The 23,947-nt window shown below is 37.8% G+C and overlaps 2 protein-coding genes across 3 annotated transcripts; one reads left to right on the top strand and one right to left on the bottom strand.

Moving 5' to 3' along the window:
* Positions 1-1,651: 1,651 nt before the first annotated feature.
* LOC113292634 lies at positions 1,652-2,332 on the top strand. Of its 2 annotated transcripts, none has more exons than XM_026541517.1 (3): positions 1,652-1,767; positions 1,854-2,002; positions 2,119-2,332. In XM_026541517.1, the coding sequence occupies exons 1-3, from the start codon at positions 1,762-1,764 to the stop codon at positions 2,135-2,137; spliced, it is 174 nt and encodes a 57-aa protein (XP_026397302.1). In that variant the 5' UTR covers positions 1,652-1,761; the 3' UTR covers positions 2,138-2,332. The 2 variants fall into 2 exon arrangements, with proteins under 2 accessions (XP_026397302.1, XP_026397303.1); XM_026541518.1 differs by having other exon boundaries at positions 1,854-2,006.
* Positions 2,333-3,667: 1,335 nt separating this feature from the next.
* Positions 3,668-10,805, bottom strand: LOC113297219 (elongation factor G-1, mitochondrial-like). Its single transcript, XM_026545644.1, has 20 exons — positions 10,244-10,805; positions 9,937-10,158; positions 9,699-9,820; positions 9,445-9,595; positions 8,865-8,936; positions 8,208-8,303; positions 8,016-8,104; positions 7,786-7,852; positions 7,018-7,056; positions 6,771-6,831; positions 6,481-6,590; positions 6,299-6,373; positions 6,156-6,224; positions 5,918-6,039; positions 5,508-5,633; positions 5,296-5,416; positions 5,113-5,213; positions 4,948-5,008; positions 4,283-4,336; positions 3,668-4,032 (listed from the first exon to the last, which is right to left on the bottom strand). Exons 1-20 carry the CDS (start codon positions 10,670-10,672, stop codon positions 3,928-3,930), a joined length of 2,292 nt encoding a protein of 763 aa, XP_026401429.1. The 5' UTR covers positions 10,673-10,805; the 3' UTR covers positions 3,668-3,927.
* Between the last annotated feature and the right edge of the window lie 13,142 nt (positions 10,806-23,947).

The raw sequence follows: 23,947 nt of genomic DNA, 5'->3' as shown, positions 1-23,947 counted from the left end.
ATACTTCTCTAATAATGTTGCTTTAGTGTCATACTTTGTGGTTGATGGTGTCTGAGATTTTCCTTCTCCTTGTTCAGACCTAGCTCTCATTACTTTTCTTCAAATATCTGATGTTGATATTAATGTTAATGAAGAAGATCTAGTAATTTGAATACCCAGTACTTCAGGGAAGTTTACTATGAAAGATACTTACAAGGCCATCTCTCCATCATTGCTTGGGTGGCTCTACATGGAAGACTGAAGACCAGAGATAAACTTGTTAGATGGTGGATGAGTGACAATGAAAAATGTGTCTTGTGTGACAATGATAGAGAATCTGAAGCTCATTTATTTCATCAACGCCCTTTTTCTGCCCTTATATGGTCTTTTACTTAAAATGAGTTATAATATAGGTTCTTATACTTCTTGGGAGGTTGAGATACAATGGTGTATTACTTTCTTTGAGGGAAGTGACTTGATCAGCTCCATTAGGAAACTTGCTTTTACTGGTTTTATTTACCAGATTTGGAGAGAGAGAGAGAGAGAGAGGAATCACATGATCTTTGTTGCTCAAATAAACTCTCCCCATCGGGCCAGTCTTCTTATTGTTAATGATATCCAGTTGAAACTGAGTGCTCATCCTAGAACTATCAGTGATACCCTGAGAATAGAAGATTTCTTCAAAATTGGAATCTTGAGTGCACTTTTACTGTCAAAATATGGAAGCAATGTTGTTGGTTGGGTCCAGAGGAGGATGGAGTCATGATTAACACAGACGGCTCCCTTAAAGAGAGAATTGCTGGATTTGGAGCTATGTTGAGAGATCATAAAGGTGGTGTTATTGATTGTGCTACTGGTGGTTGTGAGCCAATTTATGTTGCTGCTCATGAGTTGCAGGGTGTTGAGTTGGGTCTTAATTTTGCTATCGAAAATCGGCTTCCTAAAGTGCAGGGACGGTATTGGGGGTGGCTTAGAGGTGCTCCAGCCACCCCCAAATCCTAAAAAAATCACCCAAAAACCAATTTTTCAATTGTAATTTTTGGAAAACAAATAATAGCCCCCCTAGAAATTTATTGTTTATCCCATAGTGTTATTTTAGCCCATCCAGTATTTCAATCCTGCTTCTGTCGCTGCTAAAGTGCATATCTTTGTTGACTCTATGACTATTTTCTTCTTCTGAACAAGACTGAGCCTAAACCACCTTGGAGTCTGATTCATCTATGGAGAAGGGTTTGTGCTCTACTGGGTGAATTTCAGAAACTAATCGTGTTGCTGATTGGCTGGCTAGCCTGCATCCTAGATGCAATTTTGTTCGATTGTCACCTGGACAATTTAGTTATGAGTTTAGTCTCATTCTTCTAGAGGATAGCAGTGGCAAAATTTACTGGAAATAGTTAGGTGTTTTTCTTTTTCTTTTTAAGACTTTTGGCCTTTGTTTTGTTTTGGTTTTGGGTTTCCTTAACCAAGGCACCCAGCTGATTGTATCAAAACAACAAAAAAAAAATACACTCACACCCAATCCAATATTTAATGGATCGTCAAGAATTGATCCATGTCCAAGCCACCCATGAGCGGGTTGGGTGTCCACTTGAGTCGGATTGGTGGGTGAGCTCACCCCAATGGATTAGTTAGATATTTCAACCCCGTTTTCTCCCTTTTCACTAAGCCCGAATTCAACCCCTCGGTAGGCTATGAAACATTGTGATCCAAACACGGCCAAAATAGAGAACTCGGAATTAGAATTCATTCTGTGTCTCCGTGTCACACCTGAAGATCCAAACAATGCCTGTAAGTATTTTTCTTATTTAAAATCTGAAGAAATCATAAGCTAGGGTTTGATCAATTACACAGATTTTCTTATGTTGTTGTTTCAGTTGAGAAGATTACTGGAAGTAGAACAACCAGGACCATTAAGATACATAATTGGAGCAGCAATAATGATGGTAGGAGTTATTTTACCTGTTGGATTCATGATGTTTCGTAACAAACGTGTTCCATCTTCTTCTTCTTACTCCAAACAGACGTAGGTGTGCTTTAATTTTTCTTCCGTTTTGTTTATTTCCCCTATTTTTTTCTTATATTTTTTTCTCGCAGTTGATTTTGATAAAACTGAGCTGAAATTGGAATTGGTTTTCTCAGGAATAAAGGATTGATCTAAAGAAATTGACAAGACTGATGCAACCAGAAGGAGGAGGATTCTACAATTTGATCTGTAAAGAAATTTACCAAATTACCACTTTAATATGATTTTGCAAATTTGAGATGTGTTGTTGTTTGGTTAGAATTATTAGCTGAAAAAGAAATTTGGAAATTTGATTCTTTTCTTGGTTTAATGGAATTGAGTTGGAAATTACCACATGCCTACGGTTTTGTTTTGCTCGAATAAATTTGCCCTGCTCTCTCTACATATATATGATATTTTCTTGGTGTTACACTCAATTGTTTGATTTTTATAATTTCTATGGAGACTTCATGTTTCTTAAAGTTGATAGAATAGTCTCTCATCAGGTTGTTAAGTTTATTCTGGACTCAATTGATAGTCTTTTAGAGATCTAATTCTGGGTGACTGAATAGCTATAGGTGTCTAGGCAGTGTAACCAGTGAATAATGCCAGAGGGTTTAATCATGTGCTGCAGAAATGAAATTCTGCTTCTGTCATCCCTTACAGACACCACACATGTTTAATAACCATCAATATGAATATCTGAGCTTGTCACGTATTGATCAAACAAGCTAAACTTGAAGCAAGTAGCTCACCATGTTATGAATCTTATGATTGAGTTTGTTGTATGTACTAAGCCTGCCTGAATAACCAGTTCCGGGTGTCATATGTGCTATCAAAAGATCTGCATTTAGGTTCATTTAAGCAGAGTTGTATTCTAATTTGGTGCATAAACCTGTTCTTACTAAAGAGAAATAACCTTCCGAGTTCTCTTCTTGTCGGTTGAAGTATAATTGAGAAACCTAGGGCAGAGGGCAGCCAGATGTTGAGTTCATTTGTTAGTTTTGTTCTACATTCTCTGTAAACATTGTTCATTTAAGTGTTCTGGCACTAAGCCCTTGGGGAAGATTGATTTGGAGTATACAAGAGAACAACAAACATTGATTTGAAGTGGCATTTTAGAGGGAACTGATTTTCCTGCTTTTTCTTTTGTTGAGTTAAACAGAACAATCTGATGCCTTTGTTTATATTAAGTTATTAAAGCATGCAAAGTTTAAGTGTCACTCGTTTGATGACATGTTAGAAAGAGAAATCTTTCTTTGCTGAAACCTGTATGTTTTGGAGCATTGGCTGTTCTCTTGATCTCATTGAGATAAAACACTCCTACTATGTCAAACTTTGGTTTCGGATCTGCTTGTGTCACATTTTGGTGTTTTAAATGCACCTACAAAGTTGTAATAGTTCTGAAGTTTTACTTGCGCCCATCTCCTGTATGTAATACTCCTAAGTGAAACTGAGATCAAATTTTACGAGTCTTAGACTAAAGAGGTACAAACTGTGAATGTGCCATCAATGGCAGGAAAGCAAAAACCATTAGCTGCATTTTTCTTTATTTTCATATTGTTTTTCTTCTCTTTTTTTCTTCTTTTTTCTTTTGTAAGCAAAAGAAAAGATAACCATTAAGTAATTAGATCAAATGCTGTAAGTAAAATCCACCGTCAAAAATACACAGGCTAGATATATTTTAAAAAGAAAAAGACAGGAGTCAGGACCCAAGTTTATTTGCTTATATCAAAATTTATAATTTATCCACAACAATGATGACTATAGTTATGATTGCATCTGAGTATCTTAATTTACTATTTAAAGACAAGCTAATTTTTACTTTGACAAATATCACAAAATTGAAGAGAAAAATAGAAACCAAAAACACTCGACGTGATGGAATAAATGAATACAGAGGTATGTGCTTTTTCTGTTTTCGGCACAGCTTGGTCTACTCTAGTCTACTCTGGACCTTTGGTGCCTTTGAAAGCATTAACCAATTGCAACTGCACATCTTGGGAAACTGGTGAATGCTCTTTGTATTCCATTGTGAATTCACCTTTCCCCTGCACAATCATAACATAAAACCCAATTAAGTAAACATTTAAAGTCAGTAGTGTGTTTTAATATCGAAACGAGAAAACAAAATAGAATCACACTTTAAATATGTTCTTTATTTTTCGATCCTAATAAAAGTGAAATATTTAGTGGTGAAAAATATTAACTGTTTAAGCTCCTGAACTTTATTAAAAAAAATAAAATAAAAAGAACCCCAAGATTGAGAAAGATGGGTGCCACAATGGAATGCTTGCTAACCTGTGTCATAGACCGCAGAGAGGTGGAGTATCCAAACATGTTGTTTAGAGGGACCTGCACCCGGAAAAAAAAAATAAACACATCAGTAACCAGTCAGTTCATGATGCTCAACTAAATTTGCACTGATGCAAATGCTAACCAGAAGCAAGCCTTCTTTCTTCTGTAATTACTAAGCAGACAAGAAATGCGTATGTTTTTGCAATGAAGAAGTCATTGCTAATTACCAAAACACAACAAGCAAGCAAGAAACTAGATGGCAAATTTTCGAAGGTTGAAAGAATGATCTCTTTTCACTAATCTCAGTGTCCCTATGCAGTATGAACTGGTTGTATAGTGTTATTACATAAAACCGGTTGATCAAATAACAATCTTTTTTGCTGCCATTTATACTGAAGACGTAATGATTTGCTAGCGACTACTCTTACAAGAACATCAACAGCCGGGTCATACAAGAACAAAGAGAAGCACCTCTGCAAATTGCAAAATGAGAGCGACAGAACCTTGCAGGAAGGTATGTTTCAAATTATGGGTCTCAAAGTAAAATCACTCTATCACGCATACCTTGAGATCAAACTCTGAATCATATCTAAACTCTCCTGAACTGCTAAACATATGCAAAATATTGTCCAGATATAGAGTAGAAGGGGAGGGAATTTGATACATACATAAGCTGTAAGTACAGCATCATCTCCATCTTGGTCATTTCCAACTATCACACCTTTTCTCCTACATATGGAGAGTAATCTCTGAGTTCCGGTCTCCATTAAGCAAATAAATTTAAATAAAATAATAAAGCAAACCAGTGATATGAAAGCATTTATAGTACTCACTTGTTTAAATCACCAGTAACAGTACCCTGGAATTCTGTTGGTGCTTTCAGCTCTACAAGCATCACAGGTTCCAATATGACAGGCTTTGCTGCTGTATAGCACTGTTCATATATTAAGAAGAAATGTTATAATAAAAATAGGTAAGATAATCTCGAAGCTGAAAGGAAAAAATATGAAAGTAACCTGTCTAAATGCATAGATTGATGCCAGCTTAAATGCAAGTTCACTTGAATCCACAGCATGAGCTGCACCATCCGTCAAAACCACACGAACATTCTCAACTGGAAATCCAATAAGTGAACCCCTAGGACAAACCAATTAATTATAAGGCATTAGAGAACCCACAAGGAATACAAAATCTACAAATAAATTCTGCCATAAACTATACTACTCACGAGTTGGCGGCTTCTTTAAAACCCTTCTCAATTGCTGGAATAAAGTTTGATGGGATGACTTGCCCTATAATGATGTTTTCAAACTCAAACTTGGTGGTTGAACCCGGTTCAAGAGGTTCAATATACCTGTTAAAGTAAAAAAGAAGTCGAGATGAGAACACTGAACTTAGCTACAAGTCATATTATCATAATAGTTACATCTTCTAGTTGGAACAAATATGTGGTAAACAAGCACACATCCACGTAGGGAACTACACAATTCATTGCTGGTAACTAGGAAAGCCAACCATATGTAGATAACAAATGCATGCTGCTCGAACAAATTTTTTACTGCATATTATTTAGACTTGGATATCTTTTGCAAGGTAACCTCAAGGGGGAAACCTAGTATTAAATTACTCAATACATACCCACAAACCCTTCCATACTGCCCTTGTCCACCAGATTGCTTTTTATGTAGATAATCAAACTCAGCACGCTTGGTAACCGTCTCTCTAAAGTTAACCCGGGGCTTACCAACAGTAGCATCAACCTAATGGGTAGGCGAAGAAAAAGAAACACAGTTGTCAAATAAACTGCTGAACTTTCAACAGAGCAAAAATAACGCTCATCAAGTTGAGTACTATTCTAATACAGCAAGGTAAGCACCTTATACTCCCTACGAATGCGCTCCACGTAAACTTCCAAGTGCAGCTCTCCCATCCCAGATATGATTGTCTGTTCTTGAAGCACCACATGTGTTATTATTATGCAAAGAGATGTATCCTTAGAGAAAAGAAACAAAGTCACACCTGACCACTCTCAGCATCCAAGCCAACACGAAAAGTTGGATCCTCTCTTTGGAAACGATTCAAAGCTTTTGAAAACTGCACGTTGAGAAAATTAGAAGAAAAAAAATGATCAATACCAATTATGCCCAAAGGCTAGCATGATCACAGAACTGCAAATAAAACTACAGTAGCTATATATTTACTTGTCCTCCAGAATCTTTTGAAACAGGTTGAAGTGCTAAAGACATCACAGGTTCAGGAACATTCATGGACGTCATAGTGTATTTAACAGAACCATCGGTGAAAGTATCCCCTGATAGAAAAGAGCAACAACAAGAATGAACAGAAGAATTGTAGGCCATAACAGAAAAATATAAATTTTAAAATGGAAGAATCTGCAGATGCCTCTCTAGTGAGTTCGAAATTCCTCGGCACCTTATTTTCTAGCAATTAACAAGTTACTATCCTCCAGAATCCAGAATTCATGCCATACCTGATGCACAATCCACACCAAACACAGCGACTATTTGCCCAGCATGTGCCTCTTGAATATCCTATCATATAAACGGGGACACGGATTAAGACCAACATCATTCTACTTTTATCTGCACTTTCTGGTAAGAATTTGTTCAGTTTTATTCTTTTCTTATATATTATTAGTAGGACAATTTGTTCCATCTGCTGCAATTTTGTTCTATGAATTTAATCAAAAAATGGATGAGCGCAACTCATAAACTAACCTCCATCTCATTGGAATGCATGCGGACAAGGCGAGGAATCTGTAGAAAAGATGGAAACAGAAGATTGAGAAAAACTAATATGCTTAGGACAAAGAACAGTAGTTACTATAATGAAAACAAACTATCTAAGAAAGCTGATGTACATTACATATTTCCTTAACTTTTTGAAACATACAACAGTTCACTACAACATAATGATGGCAGGTATGCATCACAAAGAGGGGCACATGTTGTCATCAGGTTGCACAGATATGATGATGGAGACAATACAGACACGCCGAAATTTTCGCTATTCAGACAGAAAAGCATAACACAGTCTCGGAAAGGATAGGGAACCCGTACATATATACAGTTGATCTCTCAATAAAACTAAGAAAGGCGTGCATGAAAAAACAGTGAATAGAGAGTAAGAGAGGACACGTATATATACATAGTAGAGAGAGTGCTGAATTGTATTTGAATATGTAAGTACATATTGATATTTTTAAGCAAGCAAATTACAAACATCTTTATTTATCAGATATTAACCATTTGTTGAACAAGTCAGACAACAGTCTGCTGAGCTACTTAAATTTGTGACTGTCTACCAAATTCGCTAATTTCTTGTCAAAGCGAAGAAATATAAACACTTTTGCCTGTTTTTTGCAGATAACGTGTGAGTAAGCTGATAGGGGTCAAGATAAGAGGTAAATTTAGAGACGTGTTATCTTCCTATCCCAATATTTGACAATCATGGATCATATTCTTGTTTCAAGGTCATCAGCATACCTTTATCTTCTTGCCTGTGTTTACGTTAAGAATAAAATCACCCTTTCGAATGATACCCTCGTAGATTCTGCAATAAGGCATGATAAGCATATCCAATTATTGAGTCATCGTATGTTTGACATATTCAAGCTTCAAATAGAAGGAAAGGTAACATTTTGGGCAGAAGAAATTCAAGGGGGGGCGAGGAGGCAAAGTTATCAACTTAGATGCAGCAGTCAGAGTATTCACACCTTAAATAGGTTAGTTGACCAAAACGCCCTTCTTCCAATTTGAATGCCAGTGCTACAAGAGGTCCAGCTGGAGTTCCAGATAACAAAACCTAACAGCAGTAATTCCAAGAGAATATTCAGGAATCAGAATCTGTTTTGCACATACCAAGTTCACATAAAACTCTCTGGCAACAAATCATAGTTTCTTATTACCTTTTCTTCATTTTTTGTTTGATCAAGAGCGTAGTTTCCAACTTCTACTGGACACGGTAAGTAGTTAAGGACCCCATCCAACAGAGGTTGCACTCCCTATATCCAAAGATCAATACACATTACTCTTGCTAGACATGTAAAACATATGACATGCTTTATTCTATAACGGAGAAAAAGAAAAGGCTTGGCAAAAAAAGCAGGCCAGAGGAATAAAGTAAAAAAACAAGCATGTTAGATATTAAAGGTGTATAAAAAAAAAGGAATCAATTTACAATTCACTCTAATTTTGTAATATTAATTTTACAAAAACTGACGAGACGAGGGTAAGAAAATAATAAATGAGAAAACTTCCTCACGCCTAAGATTATCCTCCCTTTCTTTGGGTCAAATGAATCATATATGCAGCACACAAATCATAATAACAAATTCCAGAAATAAATTTTAAAAAAAAAAAATGTAACCCACAATCGACGGCAAAGGAAAATAGAGCAGAGAACCCTACCATCAACAAACAGTAATACAGTGAGGACTGAGGATTGAGGCAAAAAGAAAAGAAAACAGAAGAAGTCGCAGGGAAAACATGGCAGAACACAAAGGAATTATAGAACAACATAGAGCTATTTATTTATGAAATGGAGAAAAGAAATAGATCCATACCTTGTTCTTAAAAGCACTGCCCATAAATACAGGTACGAATTTATTTGCTAATGTAGCCCTGCGGATCGCTGCCTACTCAATAGAAAGGGGATTGACTTAAGTCAAACAAAAGGTAACAAAAAGGCCAAAGTTAACAATTAGATTACGCATTTGAAATGGTTCACTTTATAAATGGTTACTCACACATCATAAAGCAAAACAAATAGGTATATCTCGGCCACGCATGTGGATAAACCATAACTAAGTCGAACGATGCCAACAAGATCCGTGTCGGACATTCCTAACGGCTAAGTTTCTAATATTAAGACTTTCTTGAGAAAAATGATGATTATACAACATCCAGGTAGGAAGATCAAGAATTAGAAGGACACGTCTACAATTGCACATAAGTTAAGTCTTAACTATGTCTGTTGTTGATTGTTAGATTGTTAATGCCACATAATTGTTTTCTTTTGTGTCACTCTCGCTTGCAGACTGACAACAACAACAACAGAAGAGATAAATATACTAGGCGCATCTCGATACGTATTTACTTTCCATCAAAAATATATATGAATTAAAAGACAGAAATACTACGCACATCAAGTTCCTCGGCAGATATAGGCTCGTCATTGAGGAAAGCCTCAGCCAGCTGATCATCAACTTCAGATACGGTTTCAATAAGTTCACGACGCTTTTCAGCAACTAAAACCTCCATATCAGCAGGAACATCAGTGATTGTAACTTTTTCACTACAAAGGCAATAAAATAGGAGATAGCAATTTAGCAAAAAAAAAAAATTGTACTGTAGTAGAAAATATATCATTCTTAAGCTGACAGAGAGAGTAAACCAACCCACTAGAACCCTGAAATGAGTAAGTTTTTAATTGCACGAGATCAATAAGACCCTGAAAATCATCTTCTAAACCAATTGGAACTTGAACCGCAGCACTGTGATGACGGAGCTTTGCCCTTGCCTAATAACAAGAAGAAAAAAATAATTAACATAATCAGCATTTCATTTCTAGACCCCAAAACTTCCCCATTTTTCTCAATAATCAATCATTATCAATAGAAAGTTCATTTGATTCACCTGATTGAGGACTTTCCATGGATCTGCTCCCATTCGATCAAGTTTGTTAATGAATGCAACTCTTGGCACCTCATATCTTCTCATTTGTCTGTCAACAGTAATTGACTGACTCTGAACACCCCCAACACTACACAGAACAAGGATTGCACCATCAAGGACGCGCAAAGCTCTTTCAACTTCAATCGTGAAATCAACGTGACCTGGTGTATCAATTATATTAACCTGAAATTACAAAATCAAACATCAACTACACACAAATTTGATTATGTTAAACCTGAGTATGAATCTGTAAATCTCAATTATGCACCTGGTAATCTTTCCAGGTACAATAAGTAGCAGCAGATTGAATAGTAATTCCTTTTTCTCTTTCTAAATCCATAGAATCCATCTTAGCACCAACACCATCCCTACCTCTAACTTCATGAATCTCATGAATTTTACCAGTATAATATAATACCCTTTCGGTAAGAGTTGTTTTTCCGGAATCAATATGTGCTGAGATACCAATATTTCTAAGTTTTTCCATTGTTTCTTTCCACCAAGCTTCTTTTTCATCTTTTGATTTAGCCACAGCACTAGATGATGAAAATTTACGGCTTTGACCGCCATTTTCGAGAAGAAGAAAAGCAAATGGAGAGGAAGAAGAAGAAGAGAGGGAAGAAATGAGTGTCTTTTCTGAACATAGAGCGTAGAGTAACCGAGTTGCCGAGCTCTTTGCAGACCTCGTCATCGCCATGATGAAGCTCTGTGACGAAGAACAAGGTCGCGATCTCTCTGTAAAGCCCTAATTTTTCTTTTTTTGATAAAACCCTTCCTGTACCGCGAGCTCTATACAGTAGAGTTGACAGTCTAAACTCTAAACCAATCGCAGCATTTAGGATGCGTCTGTATTTGGTCATCTCTGGCTCGTGTGAATATGGGATGAGACCGACTGGTTATTATTGGGGCGTCTTTTTTTTTTTTTTTAATTATTGGGGCGTCACACTCCATTAGAGGGGCTTCACTTGGATATCTGGTGACCAAAAATCTGGTTAAGGGATATTTTTGATTGAATAACAATTTGTCCAAATTACCCTTCAATTAAAATTAAAACAAAAATAGAATAAAAATCTAATTTAATCTTCACACTTTCAACCTTTTGACTCCTGCTCTTCTTCTTCTCTCTTTCTCTTCTTCTTCTTCACAGTAAATTCTCACATCAATTCATTTCATCGTTTTCGATTGATCGGCGATCCGAAAAATTGAACCTCGTAGGACTGAAATCTGTATGAAAGATGAGGAAGAAACAAACTGATTGCAGTGATGGTAATCAAAATCTCAATCAACCCCCTGACCAACAACTTCATCCTCAACAACCACCGATTGAAGCAACTGATTTTCGGAATTTCGAACTCCTCAACAACAACCCATGGTGTATGTAAGGTATTAATCGACAAACCCATCTATTCTTACTCGTTTTGTGCTTAAAACATGTTAGATTGAATCAAATCGAAGCAAAATTAGGGTTTCTGTTTTGTTTTTGAAGGTGCTACGCCTAGGTTCGCCAAGCGTAAGTCTAGTGTTTGAAGAACTTACGCCTAGGTTTAGAGGAACTCAAGACGTAAATTGATTTTGCATGTAGGTTTACGTCCAGTTAGCGAGACAATTTTTCCTATCGTATCTACTTACGCTTGGTTTTTCAGTAGACAAAACCCAGGCGTAAAAGTTTCTGGATGTTTTGAAGAAATTGCAATTTAGGTTTACGCCTAGGTTCCGGCACCAAAGTTTCCAGGCGTATTTCCTTTACGCCTAGATTGGATTACCGATTTTTCCAGACGTATGTTCTTACGCCTAGGTTCCGGCACCAAAGTTTCCAGGCGTATTTCGTTTACGCCTAGGTTGGGTTACTGAATTTTCTAGACGTATACTCTTACGCCTAGGTTGGATGATTGAACTTTCCAAGCGTATTGTTTTACGTCTGGGCTCGATTCTATTTTTCTCTAGGATTACCTAGACGTAATTAAGCCTGAACTTTTTTTTTAATAGATTGGCATGTGTTACTAATTCATCAATACTAATTCTATAAGATCTATTTCTTGTAATTTGCAGGAATCCTGATAGAGTAAAGGCTAAAAAGAAGAGAGGAAATGATTTAACGCCAAAAGATACTCCTACACCTCGCCATGAAATTCATTGTGGGGTAGAACATAGAGGTCTCCACAAGGATGTTAAGAAGAAGAAGGATATGACTCAAGGAAGTAGCTCAAGATGTCCTGAAGCATCTCAAGAGGAAGATAATGTTTTCCAAGATCTAGAAATTGAAGGGGAACAATTTCAACTACCAGTGATATCGAGAGGTACAATCGTGATTGGAGATACACCAAATCAACAACAAGAATAAGAAGTTGTTGTTCAAGGAAAAGGGAAATAAGTTGTTGTTGCTTCACCTGAAGCTACACCTAAACCTCAAGTGAAGGAAAACAAGCCGAGGAAGAAACCTTCACCAAAAGGCAAGCATATTCCTAAAGGCAGTAATTTGTTGCCTAAGAAGAAGAATGGTGCACTTTGGGGTGAGGCGCCCGATAAATCTGCGGTCTTATTTGGTTATCCACATTCATGGGCTGCTAAGGTTTGCGAAAGCAGGGTAATAATCTCTAACTTTCTCTTATTTTGCATGATTTTGTTCAACTTGATATATTGTTTATTTGGTATAATTTAGAAATTTAACAAATTTGTTGTTTATACATTCTTTGTAGGATCATGAAATTGCGATAAAGAAACTGAAACATAAAAAGGCTGGTTATTGGCCGTTAGGTGAAGAATGTAAAGAGGTTCGTGATCTTGTATTGGATACAGGGCTAGCTAATGGAATTCTCAACCATCAGCATGAGTTTGATTCTATTATTGCATGTGCCTTTAGAGAGCGACGTTGGTTAGAAACCGATACTTTTCATCTTCCATTCGGCGAGATGACAATAACGCCGGATGATGTGAAGCAAATCTTGAACTTAAACGTTGAAGGAATATCTGTTTCTGAAGGTTTTGACAACAATATGAGTTGGGAAGACCTTTATGTCCTTTTTAAAGACACACTTGGATGGGAGCGAGCTGAGACGGAGAAACGGTTTAAGTGGGCTGGTGGAGATAAACCAGATGAAGCAAGAGATGGTCCATTTATACATGTCAAAAAGATAATCTTAAAGAATCTGAAAGATATGTTTGGAGGAACACAAAAGGCTGTAGTAGAACGTCATGAGGTGATAGATGAAACAATAGCTCGTCGTACAACCACCGCATACCTATTGCATTCCCTTGGTACCATATTCTTTCCTGATAACTCGGGGAATCGAGTAAATGTCCACTATCTACAATGGTTAAAAGATTTTCAGGAGACCAAAAAGTATGCTTGGGGAACTGCCACCCTCGCTTTTTTACTTGATAGTTTTTGAAAAGCTTCGAGGGTTGGAGCCACTAAACTTGCTGGGAATGTTGGTCTTTTTCATGTAATTTATATAGTTTCGGTTTTGTTATATTTATCATTTTTTTATTGGTTTTATGTATATAATTCTTATGGTTATATATAATTTGTTAGGCATGGGTATATGACCACTTTCCGACCATGAGACCTTCTACATCTTGGTCAGACGATGAGATTGGTCGTCCTACAGGAAAAAAGTTTGTATTCACTGGTACTCAAGTAAAGCACAAAGAAGTGAATATAGTTGTTTTAAGGTTGGAAATGGATGCTCTCACCGTTGAAGATGTGATATTTGATCCTTACATAGATCTAAAGAAAGATAAGTTTGGATAAGAGATTGATCATCGTGTTTTTTCAAGTTTGGAATCCTACAACGGGCCTTTGTTTCATCCTCATGGGTACGTAATGGCCAATCCACGTCGAGTTCTCCGCCAATATGGTTATGTGCAAGAAAAAGTCACTCAAGAATCGTTCAAATTATTGGATAATGCTTCTTCCGTAAAAAGTGCCAATGTTGTGCTCAACTACAGCCCAGATCCAAGTATTGATGTTTCGAACGACCGCAATAATGCAAAATACCAAATCCGTATGAAGGAGCTCATTCCTGCTCTAGGCACAAAGAAAGCGGAAGAAGGTTATTTGGAATGGTAGTACCATTTTGGTCATCCTTATGTGATCAATAATGATCCGGAAGCGGCGGTATATATCCAAAAGGCTTAAGAAAATAAGATGCGTGAAGCCGAGAAGAAAAGTGTATTTGATACGGATTGGAAGGTGCTATATTTCAAGACGGTAAGTAAAGTTGTTATTTTTTATGATCCTTTTTTACATTTTGACTAATATGTTTCATGACGCTATATTTGTTTGTATTAATATGTTTGTTTCATTTTGATATGTAAAATAGAAAAAGAAATGCTTTCACTTGGCAAAAATATTGACTCCATGCGTCAAAAAAGGTGAGGGCCTCACAAGTGCACAAGTAAAGGTTTTCCAACAACAAATCAAAGACTTGCCGGATCCAAACAAAGATTACGAGAACTTAGAGAGGGGCACAAAGAGGAGTAGAGATGTGGGTACTAGTCAACGTCAGCCATCACCTAGTAGTTCTGAATCTATAGAAGAGGAAATGCATGCTCGTGGTCAGGGTCAAGGTGGTCGTGGTCGAGGTGGTCATGACGGTCCTCTTACTCGAGGTGGTCGTGGTGGTCGTGACGGTCCTCGTACTCGAGGTGGTAACAAAAGAGTTCGTGGTCGTACTCGTAATGAGTAGACATTGTCCTAAAACTCTATCAATATCATTATTGTAGAAGACTATTTAGTGTCTTTTGGTTGTTTCTTTGGTTGTTATGAACAAGTTTCCTTTGGTGTAGAAGACTATTTAGTTTCCTTTGGTTGTTTCTTTGGTTGTTATGAATAAGTCTAAAAATTGGATTTGTGCTGCTAGTTTTAAAGTGAAATGCAAAAAAAAAAAAAAAAAATTGGCCAGGAACATTTACGTCCAGGCTGGGGGTATGCAAACCCAGACGTAAGACTGACAACAACGACTTTGGGGAGTTTTGCAGGTTTACGTCTAGGTTTTGGGTTCGGCAAACCCAGACGTAAGCCTGACAAATACTATTTCTCAGAGTTACGTCCAGTTTCCTTTCTCTCCAACCTAGACGTAACCATCATAATAGCATTCTTTGCTTGGCTCCTATGATTATGTCTAGGTTCGTGTTCTCTAAAACCTAGGCGTAAGTCGTTTTAAAGTGAGTTTGTTGTTTTTTTGTCCCTATTTGGTTTGAAAATAGAGCCGTTGGAAACTTGTACTACCTGATTTTTGAAAATATAGCCGTTGGGAACTTGTACTACCCGATTTTTGAAAATAGAGCCGTTACACATCTTGGTTTTATATATAAGTTGAACATACATGCCCAACCACCTTATGTTTTCTTATTTATACATTACATCTTCAATATCAACCATCTCCACCCAAACTCTTACTCTAGTATAGAAAGAAATACACTAGATTATGGTTGAATCTGGTTTTACGTTGGATGAAGATTTATATCTTTGCCGCAACTATGCACTATGCTATCCAAAAAGAGGAGAAGAACGACGTCAAGATGGTTTTGTTACTACAAGTTATTGGAGAACCATTTATGAAATTTTTTGCTCTGAAACCGGTAACCCTTATAACCGTGGTGGAATTAAGTTGTATTGTCGGTACGGAAATATAAGGGATCAAGTTAAAGAATTTATGGAATTAGTTCGTATTATTGGTCAAATACGACTTAGGGGTGAAACTGATTCTGAAGTTTTAGAGTGTGCTATTCAGGAATGGAGAAGGTGGAAAAGGTCAAATTTCCAATACTTACCTCATTTCAACATCCTGAAGGACTTCTATCGCACTCGTAGACCTGATTATTAGTCCTTTTGTAATGAAATTTCTATGTAATGTCATGTGGTTTAATGGATTGTAATTTCTATGTGATGTCATGTTGTTTAATGGGTTGTAAGTTCTATGTAATGTCATGTGGTTAATGTGCTTTTAAGATCAACATTTAGTCATTAAAAATACATATAATATTGTCAAATCTAGACAAAATATTTCATTCAAAAATACCAAAATACATATGACCCTAGTGAGTCATTCAAAATATTTTCACCACCCTTCACGAACGTTTAGTCATCCTCATCATCGCTCATCAATGCAAATGAGACATTACTCCTCGACATTTATAGTTCCTTCCAAAATTCAAAACTTTTCTCGAATCTATTACACTATGGAGGTAATGGGCAACCTTCACTCATTTGGAGGCCGACTAAATGGTTTCCGTGCACGTAACCCATCACCACTCTTTTTGTTTTATCCGATTCTTCGTCAAACGGTACTCTTGTTGGTGCAAATGTGAAACTCAATGAATTCGAGATATAATGAACAACGCAATTGAATGCATTGGCGAGTAGTTGGCCGTTTATAGGCATAGACATCCAATACTCACTTGTCAAACATTTATTGACGTGTAATCTCTTTTCCCATGCCACAAACCTTTCATTTAACACCGTCTCGGACTCGTCTTTTTCAAATCTCATCATTGGTATGTAATAATCTCGGTGCCCACGTAGTTCAATTAAACATTTTTTCCTTACATAGTCAACTTCTTCACAACCTCAATCTTTCGCGTATTCAAAGGGTCCAAGTTGATCCACGAAGACATGGTAACCACAATTCTCATCTCCATCTACCTCATCCATGGCCTTAATATAGTCACGAACAAAGTCGGGGGAAAAAAGAAGGTAATTTTCATAGATGATATAATAATTCCGGGAATATCGACCCTCCTCATCTCTAGGGGGTGGTTTTTAAGTTGCGTTTGGAATACGAACCGTTCCCTTCCTTTCACTTGACGAAAATATTCCAACCATTGGACTTTTTCCTATATTTCTTGCTAATTGTTTAACACCGCCAAGTCTTTTTCTTGTGCTTCTTTGGGAGGGAACTTCGCAACCTTTTCCTTTAACTTCCCCATCTTTTGTTCCGCATGATTTGAAACCTTTTCCTTTAACTTCCCCATCTTTTGTTCTGCATGTTGTGGAACCTTTTCCTTTAACTTCTCCAATTTTTGTTCTGCATTCTTTGGAACTCTTTCCTTTAACTCCCCCGTCTTTGGAACCTTTTTCTTTAACAACTTCGCTTTTTGCTAGTTGTTTGGAACGAAAGACCGGACCTTTTCCTTTAAAATCAACCTTGCTTGTTAAACTTTCTTGAGTGGGAGGCTCAATTTCTTGTACATTTCGATGACTTGGTTCTCCTTTTTCCATTTGACATCTTCTTCGTTTGTTTCTACCTTGAACATCCTCCTCCTCCATTTCATCTTCCGCTTCATAGGATTTTCGCAACAACTCAAAACCCGAAGGATCTATTTTCTTTTATTCTTCCAATAATTCCCTTGACGATTTTCTTCCTACACTCCTCTTTTTTTGTTGGTAGAAGGCCTCCCCTTTCTCTTCTTCTTAGGTGGTTCCTTCATATCGTACCTAGTTTGTGGGAATACGAATTTACGCAAGTTACTCAACCATATTTGTCTTTTCCCCCGTGTTAATGTATCATATTTCGCGGCTAGCGCTTTTCCAATGTCGGTATCTCCAAACGTTCCTCTAAAATCTTGGTCAACTATTGTTTCATCGAACATTAGTTGTTGCCAAAAGGGATCAACATCTTGTAGCAGAATAACTCTTTCTTTGTAATTGGCTATAACATGCCGACATGGGAGGCCCAAACTTGTCATATTAGGATAAACACACTCTCCTCTGTCAAAGTTACCCAACTCAAATTATATCACTTCTTTCATGATCATATCAATTGCACGATGCGACACTCTAAAAGAAATATCCTCAATCCAAGGGTTGTCTTTCCATTTAGTGTGTTTACTAGATCGACTTTTTCAAAATGCTTCATAACTTTTTTACAGAGGAAATAGGTGTGCATTGCTTGGAATACCGTAACAAATCCACCATCACCACTATGAAGTTTCTTTTTCAACCGGTTGTGAGACGATTCCACCGTACTTGTAGCTTGGTTGTCGAAGTGTCTATATTGGTTCGTGAATGCGGATACAAACTTTTCTTTGTGCGGATCCAACCAATTCTCCACCAAATACTTCACCATACTTGGATAACTTCTCAAACTATCCAATAACGTACGAGATCGTTCTTCATAATCTTCCACGGTGATAGAGTGTGCCATGGCATCCCAATCCTCTTGGAAACTAGCCCATCTTAGTTTCGCCAACTTGTCATTCTTCTTGAATTTTTCTTTGGCTTCTTCTTGTTTATCTACCAGTAGTTTCTTTATTCTCGCAATTTCACTTTTCTTTGTTGGACGAATTATTGTCTTACATTTAGTCTCAATGTTACTCCATAAGTGGAACGTGCAAAGAAGGTGATGAGCATCCGGGAAAACCCTCGCTATTGCATTCAACAATGTTGTTCCTTGTCGGTGACAATCACCTTTGGAGTATATCCCTCCACGTAGAATAACTTCACTTGTTGTAGTGCCCACACATAACTCTCTTCAAGCTCATTTTCCAAGAAGCAAAAAGCGACATTAAACGGAGAGTTGGTGGAAGTTTGTCCAACAATGTTCAACACCGGCATCTCATACTTGTTGGTCTTGTACGTGCAATCCATTAAAAGTACTTGATTGGAGCACTGCGCCAATTGTATAAACTCGGGATGAGCCAATATGAGATTCTTTATTTTTCCATCCTCATCTTCATTATGGAAGACCGAGTAATTATACTTCTCCCCCAAATGCCTTAATTGTTGCATTTGATTCCTATTTTCCCATTGTTGATTTTTCAATTTTGTTTTGGCGTTGTAGATGGTTTCCAAAGTAGAAACATTCGACGGGTTTAGGTACTTTATATGACCGAGTATATCAATGGGTTTCATACGGTTTTCGGTCATGGAACTTAGAATCATTTTTTCTTCATCATTAAGACGCGCCGCATAAGGATGGCTTAACAAGTTCTTCGGTATTAGGTGGTTATGACGACCGCATACAACTTTCTCCAAATACCAAAAATCATTTTCATTATTCTTGTTGTGCTTGAATTGAAGCTTGAACGGGAAATTAGTCTTCTTGGTGAAAGTAGTGTTCTTCCTCATCGTCTTTCCTTTAGATTCGGTACCCTTTTTCACATGACTTTTGCTAGTTCCACAACACTCGCAAACCATTTGAAAATGGCGATCATTGGTTGATCCATTACAAACTATAACACACATAATTAACTTGCCACGTTCTCTAGCCCATCTCTTTGCATCTTCTTTATCTTTCCATGTCTACATGTTCCAAAAACTCAAAGTTAGTAAAAAAACAAAAACATAGTGAATGAACAACATATCTTTCCATTAGTTTCAAAAAAAAGAAAAAAACACTTACCAAGTCATTCAAATAGTGATGGGATGAATCTTCAGTGAGAATTTCGTTTGCATTAGGTTGAGAAGGCATTGGGCTAGGTGGAAGCACGATCTATGAACCAAAATATCACAACATTAGTCAAAAAAGAAGGAAAACCAAAATTACGTCCAGGTTAGAAGGTACACGGATCCAACCGTAATTATTGATTTCAAGGCATAGGAATAATTACAGTTGGAATTTGCAACATCTAACCTAGACGTTTATAATTACGGTTGGGAAAGAAGAAAATACAACCCAGACGTCTTCACTTACGATTGGAAATCCAAAACCCTAACCTAGACGTAAAACAAGTAATAAATACCCATGCAAAAACTATTTACGTCTGGGTTTGGATGGCAAATCTAACCTAGACGTAATTTTGGTTTTGTCCTATTGGAAACCAGTTACGCTTGGATTTATTCCAAACCTAGGCGTAAACCAAACTTACGGTTGGAAACGAAGCTCAACCCTCTTCCAAACCCAGGCGTAAAATTTAATTACGGTTGGAAACGAAGCCCAACCCAACCGTAATTTGCCATGAAAGTCTAAAAATATCAAACTTTTTACGTACTTAAAGCTAGTTTTGAGCGAAATTGAACCCATGTGAGATAGTTTAGAGGTGTACCTGTTGATTTTCAACCATTGGTTCTTCACTTTGTTGATTTATTTCTTCAATTGGTTGAGATTCATCATCACTTTGTGGTAAACCCTCTCTACCATCTAATAAATCATCAATTTCTTGGTCTCCAACATGAGGAATGTAAAACTTGTTTTCTCTATCATACAAAGATTCACCCACCTCGAATTGGTAACTTGTTTCATCCATTTTGGTTGAGTGAATCAAAAAATCTAGGTTTTGAAAAAAAATCTCCAAATTTTTTCTTTTTTCTCTTCTCTCTAGTTTTTCTTCCCACAAAAACTTTGTCCTAGAATTCACAAGTATATAACAAAATTCATCTTCTTAATCTAATTAGATTAGATAATAATTAAACTAAATTAAAATTAGATAAACAAGGGTTGTTTGGTCATTACAAAATTATTTGAGATAAGGGGTTTTTGATATTACTTAAGGGTGACCCTTTTTTGTCTTATTAGGTGAACCCCCTCTAATGGAGTGTGGCGCCCCAATAATAGCCTTCTTTAACAAAGCTTATGCCGGTTATGCATGATGCCCATATTATGCAGGACACTTCCCCACACTAGCAACCATCTAACATAAAGGAAAAAAAAAAAGGGGGCCGTATTAGTTTGACTAAGGTCAAGGAACCCAAAAATCTGCATATCACTTGAGCTATTCCGTGTTCTTGCTAGAAGAATTGATTATTAGTTTCAAGCAGTAATTAGTTTAATCTTCTCCATTTCAACAAGAAACATCGCCAAGCTAGATCACTGGATTTTTGTAACCCATCAAACCTTCCCCTGGTCCCTAACCCATTTTTACACCTTCAATCAATGGATAAAACAACACCGCCACTACAAACCAATGCATGGATACCTCCAACATCCACTCAAACTCCACCACCGCATCAGAAACATCCCACGCCTGATTCACTTTCACAACCTCTAAGATCCCCTAATTCTCTCCCTAATAATGATTAGAAAACTGCAAACACTCCATCTAAAGCACCCATTACTGATTTTAATAATCAAAAAACAACTTCGATATCAGCAACAACTTCTTCTACTTTCCATTCTTGTGCTTCAACCTTTTCAAAATAAGATAACAAAACATCTCCAATACTGTGCAGAGCAGAAAGTTCCACTCAAATCTCTTTTCACTCACAAAAACAAAACCCTACCTTCCCATGTAAACCAAATCTCTCTATCAACAAAAGTACGTCGAGCTCAAAACAAAAAGATAACTATCACAATACCCAACTTTTCCAGTTAACTCAAAGAATGAGAGAACTCATGCAAGACCATCATAGCCAATGCCTCGAAGTGCAAGTTCTAGCAGGAAATCTCCCATACCCAACCCTCAAACTAGCTTTGAATAAACTTTGCCCCCCCCCCCCCCCCCCCCCCCCCCGTGCGTACAAACATGTCCAAACAATCCCCAACTCGAACTCTAAGGTGTATCAGATCATCATGCATCATGATAAAGATATTATTCTGGCTCATCAACCTTGGATTGGAGATAACCAGGTATTTTTGTTTGAAGACTATGGTAAGTTCCTATCAAACTCTAATGACTGTTTCATCTTGGTTGTGTTCTGGATACAAATTCTGCATCTCCCTGTGTTCTTCGAAGATGAGACTTTTGTTACACAACTGCTAAACCAAACAGGTATTGTTTTAGAGGTAGATCTCTCATGAAAACCCATTAGAGCAAAAGTGGAAATGGATTTGAGAAAACCTATCATGCATGGTATTTTGTTAGACTTAGCAGGACCTAGATGGATTCAGTTTTCCTATGAATATCTACCAACAATCTGCTACCGCTGTGGTTTTTTGGGTCATGTTGCTAAAGATTGTCCCAATTTCTTGAGCACTGAACATGCTCTACATGACACCTCTTTTCCTTTGTTTCCTTATCACAGGCTCAACAATAAGATGCGTTCCCTTAATCCTCGACCTAGACAGATGGGTGACAGAGCACAACCGCCAGCAGCACCACCCACACCAGCAGCAGGCGGAGTATCATCATCTTCCCAGCCAACCTACAACCAGCTCAACCATCAGCATCACCACATATCACTGGAACATGATGAACGACAGAGATTGGCCCAGATGAATCAACCAGGTCCGAGCCAGCCAGCAAAGAAGACGGTGGCCAGGCCGATCCCAGCCCGTATTTCAAGCATCATGACTCAGCAAGGCCTCCACTGGACCCTAGTCCCTCAAAAAATCCAACAAAATGACATGGAAATTGGAAAAGCACCTTCGAATACGGCTGCAGTAACATACATGGGAACTTGTGCAGATGCGCCTGTTGCAACACGTATTAATGAAGCAACTGCAACACTCAAGAATGCTTTCACTGACAGAGGGACCTCCACATTCTCTTAACACCTACCGCAAGAAAAGTTCCATATACGAACCCACTTCGGAGGCCCGACCCATTTTGGAATACCAATGACAAACTATATTATTTCAGATGCAGATACATCAAGCCCGCCCGACAGGAACTAGTCTATTGAACCATCGATGGAACCACCTAACCGCACCAAAATTTTAATCCACCCAAGCAAAACTATATTTCCACCCAACTCTCAGAGAACCTCAAACCCTTTAACCCAATTCTTTACACACCCCTACATCCAACAACTCGAAACCTTTTTAGAAAACAATAATGCACAAGTCAACATAGTGATCACCAAACAAGGAGGCATACCACAAGTTCGAGTGACCCACAACCACTTCATTCCACCCACCCGTTCTACACCACCTTCCCCTCGACCAACCTCAACAACACCATCAACAACTATCCAAACATACAAAAGAAAATCCAAACACCAAAGTAAAGGTATTCCCCAACACTCCAGACTTTGGTGCTCCTCCCCCACCTCAGAAAACAACAAAGTTCATATCCATTGCCTCTTTAAACCCCAAGTCCACCAAAGATCTCCACCCTCAACATGAAGTACCAACTATCCGCACTCGGAAACTAAGGTCCACAAGATTCCTCCATCCTGACAATACTATCTGTCCCACAAAACCAACTTTTATTTCAACTCCACCACCACCCAAAACAACCAAGCCAGCTTGGCATCTTGAAGATGAGATTGATGAAGCTGCATAATACTCGGGCAAAGGAAAGCGAATTGTTGGTGATGACCAACACTCGCCAAGTTTATGAATTATTTAGATTGGAACTGTCAAGGTACTAACAACCCCTTGACAGTTCAAAAATTGCGTGAGCATACACGCTTCTTCAAACCTTCTTCACTTTTCTTCTCTAAAACTTTAGCTTCTAATGTTAGTATTGTACGTCTACAACATATTTTGGGTTTTGATGATTGCTTTATAGTTCCCTGTAATGGCCGACAAGGTGGTTTGTGTTTAATGTGGAACACACACCTTAAGGTCCAAATTCTAGTAGCAAATCAAAATGTTGTCCATGCCTATATTATGCCTTTTAACTCTAGCTCACCTTGGTACTTCACCGGAGTTTACGGACCGCCGCACCAACCGGCTCGGAAAGTTTTCTGGCTGGAATTAAATAACATTGTGCAAACACACCAGCAACCTTGGCTAATGATGGGAGATTTTAATGAAATCTTAGCGCAGGAGGAAAAAAAAGGAGGTAACCCAGTCACATTTGGCCAAACACAAAGCTTCTCCAAATTCATTAATGACAATTGCCTCATCGACCTGGGCTTTCAAAGAGATCCCTACACCTGGTCAAATAGGCAAACTGGACCGGACTTCATAATGGAACGACTAGACAGAGGTGTCTATAACCAAGAATGAATATATCTTCATCCTCATGCCTTAATCAGACACCTACCAAGAATCTCCTCGGATCATGCACCAATAATCCTCATCCTAAGAGCTATGGAAAGACCAAAGACGAAGACTTTAAAACTCGAGCAATTGTGGTTTCTCCACCCTCATTTCAAGGATGTAGTAATTGAAGCTTGGTCTCAAACCCAACACCCAATCCCTCC

The sequence above is a fragment of the Papaver somniferum genome, chromosome 7, assembly GCF_003573695.1.
Source record: "Papaver somniferum cultivar HN1 chromosome 7, ASM357369v1, whole genome shotgun sequence".
NCBI lineage: Eukaryota > Viridiplantae > Streptophyta > Magnoliopsida > Ranunculales > Papaveraceae > Papaver > Papaver somniferum.
The sequence above is the reverse complement of the archived record's forward strand: the minus strand, read 5'-3'. Positions and strand labels throughout refer to the sequence as shown.

Bases quoted from the DNA above. Each gene is read 5' to 3' on its own strand.
- LOC113297219 (XM_026545644.1), bottom strand. From the start codon at position 10,672: ATGGCGATGACGAGGTCTGCAAAGAGCTCGGCAACTCGGTTACTCTAC. The intron at 10,159-10,243 runs GTGCATAATTGA...TTGTAATTTCAG, and splicing joins GTACCTGGAAAGATTACCAG to GTTAATATAATTGATACACC. The intron at 5,009-5,112 runs GTGAGTACTATA...CTCCATATGTAG, and splicing joins GTTACTGGTGATTTAAACAA to GAGAAAAGGTGTGATAGTTG.